This window comes from Gobio gobio (assembly GCF_949357685.1).
Source record: "Gobio gobio genome assembly, chromosome: 4".
Taxonomy (NCBI): domain Eukaryota; kingdom Metazoa; phylum Chordata; class Actinopteri; order Cypriniformes; family Gobionidae; genus Gobio; species Gobio gobio.
Genome location: NC_137100.1, coordinates 28,955,614 through 28,961,613, shown reverse-complemented (window position 1 = coordinate 28,961,613; position 6,000 = coordinate 28,955,614). Strand labels below are relative to the sequence as shown.

Below are 6,000 nucleotides of genomic sequence, written 5' to 3'. Positions count from 1 at the left end.
CCGTTCAAGGTTATCTGTCCTTGTACAGAAAAATTGTTCCTGGTATACTCACCCTTAGGCTTCACAGAGGCAGTAAAATAATTCTCAGCTCAATTACCATAAACACAGTGAGGCATGATTTCCTGTGCTTTGCGATGGATGCAGCTGTGTGTATACGTCTCATGCCTTTCATTCTCTCAGTCTCTAGCACATTATTGGTGATGCGTCCTGTCAGCGGCTTGTTGTCCGGGAAAGTGACCCTTCCATGTTACTTCTCCATCATCCCCACTGTTGGACCTAGGAACAGAAATGCTTCAGGAACAGATTACCTGCGCATCAAATGGACCAAAATTGAGGGGGGTGTGGAGTCGACTGTACTTGTCACCCAAAATGGCGTCATTAAGATTGGTTCGGGGTACAGGAGTCGCGTATCTGTGCAGAGTCACCCGGAAGACATTGGCGATGCTTCTCTAACTATGGTGAAGCTTCGGGCAAGTGATGCTGGAACATACCGCTGTGAAGTAATGTTTGGAATTGAGGACACGCAAGACACAGTCAGTTTAAATGTTGATGGTAAGATTTTTTATCACCTTTGTCTTCTCGCTTTCAGATTTGTCTTGTCTTTTTAGAGACAACATTGTTGTATCTGAAGCACATATGCTGCCAATATGGGACATTCCTTACAGCTAATTGATCGATGACAGTCATAACCCAAGTAAATTATAGATAAATAAAAGTTCTGTCTGTTAAGTGGAGCTGTTAATGGGAGAAAACCCACAAGCACAGATTATCTAAATTGTTGAGGGATTTTAAGGTTGTTTTGGACCCTCCCAGATTACAGTTGCAGTGCACTCCAATAAACTTTGCCTCTCTTAATGTCTTCCCTCTGCTTGGATACGCTGTGATGCGGGGAGACATCTTGTATGGGATGATTTATGCACAGGCCATGTGAAAGGATGGGATGGGTCAGCCCTGAACTGCTTTGGCTCTAGAATCGCAGCACCACCCTGCTCTCAGCAAAGACACACTGCCATTTTAATTAGATCCATTACTCATTTAATTTGAATTTGTTTCAAAGCGACAATTATGGGGGTGGATGGAATGTCCCCTCATTCAAATGAATGTCCCAACACTGTTTGCTTTAATAATTTGTTTATAAGCAACTTGCAGACCTCTTCAGGACTAAAGCAGTTTGTATTAGTCTTCATATATATGGCGGTCACTGGCAACAATGACAGTAATACAATATGTCCCTATTTAATGAAACTGTTAATGAATGGAATGGTCCATTGTTAGGACATGTTCATTTTTGTTTGTTTTATTTGTTCTTTTGAACAGGCGTGGTGTTTCACTACAGGTCGAAGTTCAGCAGATACATTCTGAACTATGCACAAGCTGTGCAGACTTGCAGCGACGTTGGAGCCACCATTGCTACAGCAGAACAGCTGAGAGCTGCTTATGAGGATGGATTGGACCAGTGTGATGCTGGCTGGATTGCAGATCAAACAGTGAGGTTAGAAGCAACACACACACACACACACACACACACACACACACACACACACACACACACACACACACACACACACACACACACACACACACACACACACACACACACACACACACACACACACACACACACACACACACACACACACACACACACACACACACACACACACACACACACACACACACACACAAACAACCTGCACTTCTATATCCTCTACTGGCAATCTCAGTAATAAGTTCTAAACAATATGTCAACATGTTGATATAAAAAGGAAATCACAAAAGCTAAACAACTGATAATTTTGTAAAATTTTTTAGTCGTGAGAAACTTTTCTCTCTGTGTGAATTGCTTCTCTCTGTAGATATCCAATCACTAGACCAAGGGCTAGCTGCTTTGGAAATCTGCCTGGAAAACCTGGTGTCAGGTCATATGGCAAACGCAGGCCCACAGAGACCTTCGACGTGTACTGCTATGTGGATAAGCTTTGGGGTAAGGGTTTTAGTATTCTTGTTATTTCTTACAACTTATTTTTTTTCAAATAATAAAATAAAATAAAAATGGTTGACAAGGCCAACAGTCCTGTGGTAATGTGAAAGAGCTGTAGTTTATCTGTTATATTTGCTCTATGTTGACATATTTAATGAGGTTTTAAACTGCGGTTTATGACCAAAAATGAATATCAACCATATTGGCAATGAACATCTGTGGTGTTACACATTGAAATGGAAGCTTTCAATATTTTTGCTGCCACAGAAGAGAAGTTTAAGTTACTAATAATGATGATAAAATGTTGTTTGTAGAGGACTCTAGTTCTTTCAAAACCAAACATAACAAAAAAAAGTTACAATTGTTTTTTCATATATTGTTAACAGACTTAGTATTCTTAATTCTAAGAGCTATATCCAGCTCAGTGTTGTGACAAAAAAACAACTAACATCAGAAACAGCAAATGGAAAATGGATTCATGAAATGAACACCCTGTTGTATGTTGTGGTGTTTAATATGTCTCATTCCCTCACGAAAGAAGATTTGGGAACGTCTTTACAGTTCTGCTGTAAATTACTTAGACGTCATGAAAACCTCAGTTCTAGCTTTTGACAGCAACACCCAAGGCTGCGCGAAAACAACTCCCCCTCGGTTTTATTTTCATCCGATTCACCACAGCATTTGCTAATGGGAAATATTTTTTTCTTTTCTGAAAACTGTTTAATTAATTTGCGTTTGTTATATTATTTAGGGTACTCCTCCTCCTCCAAGATCTGGGTTTTGATTAATTTACTGGCACTTATGTTTACTTATGTGTTAGCAAGACTTTAATAACTATCATTATTGCTTCTTAACATGTAAGCATTTTTATGACAAACTCAAAATCCAGCTTATTTCATATATAATAATACGAAACGTTTCTTGTGTGTTTTTACTTCAGGTAATGTTTACTTTGCGCCCACAATGCGTAAGATGACCTTTGCTGAGGCCAAGGCGGAGTGTGAAAGCATGAATGCAGAGCTGGCATCACCTGGTCAACTCCATGCTGCCTGGAGACAGGGCCTAGACCGATGCGATTATGGATGGCTGTCTGATGGCAGTGCCCGCCACCCTGTCTCCGTACCCAGAAATCAGTGTGGTGGTGGTCTGCTGGGTGTCCGCACCATGTACCGCTACCGAAACCAAACAGGCTTCCCAGATCCCAGTATGAGGCTTGGAGCGTACTGTTTCAAAGGTAAAGACTTTTCACTGAGCTCATGAAGTGTTTATGGTGTAATAAACGAACACCTGAATGGTTGCGAGAACAGCCACTTTACCAGCTGCTTTGACGTCATTTCTCTCAGCATGCGTATTATGAAGCCCTCACCCCATTACGCACGTAAACTTGAGTTCCAGACTTACTGTAAATGCCTCTTAAGGGCAGTAAACCAAAGCAGAATATTAGTTAGAGTGCGCCACTTTCTGTTAATTGAAGTTCTTTTAAGTTGAAACGCCGTGTATGGAAAAGTTTACATGAGAGTAGCTCATTCTCCAGTGATTCACTGACCTCACTCTGCTGCATTCTGGGTTACCGCCCGTTACTAAGGAAACCAAAATGGGCTTGGTTAACAAGAAGGTTTAAACATTCAGAGGTCCGTTATGCCACTGTAGTGCTTCATGGCTAAAATGACAGATGCTTGTCAGACTTTGCTTTGTGGTGTTGTAGGTACTGAGACTTCAGAAAGACTTGATGTTCTCATTGGCTTAGATGACCTCACAAGAACAATATTATACAACCAGGGGCATCATTCTCAAAAGATAAACAGCACGGAGACACGTCAAAGTCAAGTTAGTGTACAGCTAACTAGTCGAACCGCTCTGAGCAGCTATTATCTATGCCAGTAATAGGCATATTAACTAGGGATGCATGATATATATCATGGTATGACCAATATTAGAGTTTTTCTTTTTATTTAGCAGCCAAAACTGGATATTTGAATTGTAATATTCAAATTAAAATTTCATGTTTTTACATTTTGATGACCTTTCTCGTCATCTAACGCGAACCTAAAGTTAATAGCACTAAAAACACTAATAATTGATTAACACTAGTAAATGTAAATGTCAAAATGAATATCCATTTTTCATATTGTGCATAATAATGTTTTGATGCCTAATTTAGTAGCGTACTTGTTGCATTTAAAAAAAAAATTTATGTTTAATTTTTTATTTTATTATCAGACATCAGCTGTCAACCTTGAAAACATGAAAATAATCATTGGCCAGAATTTTACAAACAGTGCATCCATAACATCACCTGATAGCTACTTGAAAAGGCAAAGACCAAAATCTCCAAAATTATTTATAAAGATTATAGATTATCTATAAAATATGACAACAATAGAGTTACAGATTTTCTTACCTTGGCTCAAATCTTGCTAAAAAATGAATGCAGGTCTGGGTTATGCATTTATTTTAGTTTTATTATAAATAAATCAAAAGTAAATGAATGTCCCAGTTACACTTAATGTTGTGACATTTCCTGGTTAAATATCACTTTACAGTCTTGACCACAAAACCAGTCATAAGTCCCACAGGTATATTTGTGGCAATAGCCAACAATACATTGTATGGGTCAAAATGATCGATTTTTCTTTTATGCCAAAAATCATTAGGATATTAAGTAAAGATTATGTTCCATGAAGATATTTTGTACATTTCCTACCGTAAATATATAAAAAATGTATTATTATTTGTAATATGCATTGCTAAGGACTTCATTTGGACAACTTTAAAAGCGATTTTCTCAATATTAAAATTTTTTGCACCCTCAGATTCCAGATTTTCAAATAGTTTATCTCGGCCAAATATTGACTTATCCTTACAAACCGTACATCAACGGAAAGCTTATTTATGAATTGACCCCTCAATTGACCCTTATGACTGGTTTTGTGGTCATGGGTCACATTCGTGAATGTGTACAAAAACAAGAGGTGGGATTCATCGCGTGAACCAATCATATCCAATCATAACCAATCATGTCCAATCATAGCACGATGGAGGCATTGCCTCCTCCACATGACTTTCCCCATTCATTCTCAATTACCCCACACTAAATCCACTGCACGCTTTAGAGACTTTGTCAAATCAATGGGGCACAGGGGAGGCACGAGAGACGCAGACTCCCACTTTAACTTTACCTGCTGGTGTCGCTGTTGGACAGTGTTACTTTAGAGTGATTTGTGCACTTTTTAATGTCACATTTGGTAATTTTAGCGTGGTTTTATTTTTGTAATATGGGTTATTTTCCCATCCAATTTTTTAAAGAGGCACTGCCTTCCTTGCCTCCTCGGAAGAAATGCCCCTGGCATATACAATTGTCTCTGGAAGGTAGGGATTCCTTTCTTAGAGTCGCAATTCATTTTTATGAGCCATTAGAACATTTTGTTGCATAATACAAAGCTTATAGCTTTTCTGTAATTCAGATGGACAAACAGCCCCTACAGCCATCAACAAAAATGAAAAAGTGCTTAGGTGTTACCTGCTCCTTTTTTCTGCCTCTTTCCACTGTCAGACTTTCTGTTCTTCCTGTCATTTGCACCAGCACTTATCTGAACAGACATGCAGATAAAGGAGAGCACTACTACAAGAGCTCTAAAATCAGTGGGTCTCGCTAACCCCTGACCTGGGGGGTTTATCTTTTCAACTGAGGCTAATTTAGACAACCTACCCCCTGCCAGGCAGGGCACTCACCCAGAATGACAGCCACTGACTGCTGTGATAAGTAATGGACCTGGGGTTCAACCTAAATCTCGACACTGTGACCTCTGAGTTTGTTTGGTCTGTTTCAAGTCTGTCAAGCCTCTCTGATCCATGTGGCATTGAGTGCTGTTCAAGTGTTTTCTCTCACATGATGAGTTTGGTTCTCATGTTCGTTTGCCCTGTGATGACTATGAATGTTTGATATAGTGACAGATGTGCATGAAATCACATGAGCTAATCAGGCTGGATTAGGATGACAAATGTTAGGATGTTTTTGC

At 39.3% G+C, this 6,000-nt stretch overlaps 1 protein-coding gene across 1 annotated transcript in view; it reads left to right on the top strand.

Annotated features, from left to right (window-relative positions):
- Positions 1-200: 200 nt before the first annotated feature.
- vcana (versican a) overlaps positions 201-6,000 on the top strand; it is a gene marked incomplete at its 5' end in the record, with an annotated part of 40,991 nt that continues 35,191 nt past the window's right edge. Inside the window, 4 exons of the mRNA XM_079815819.1 lie at positions 201-552; positions 1,318-1,492; positions 1,857-1,984; positions 2,922-3,215. Of these exons, the coding sequence (XP_079671945.1) occupies positions 201-552; positions 1,318-1,492; positions 1,857-1,984; positions 2,922-3,215 (949 nt within the window). The remainder of the gene's footprint in view (positions 553-1,317; positions 1,493-1,856; positions 1,985-2,921; positions 3,216-6,000) is intronic.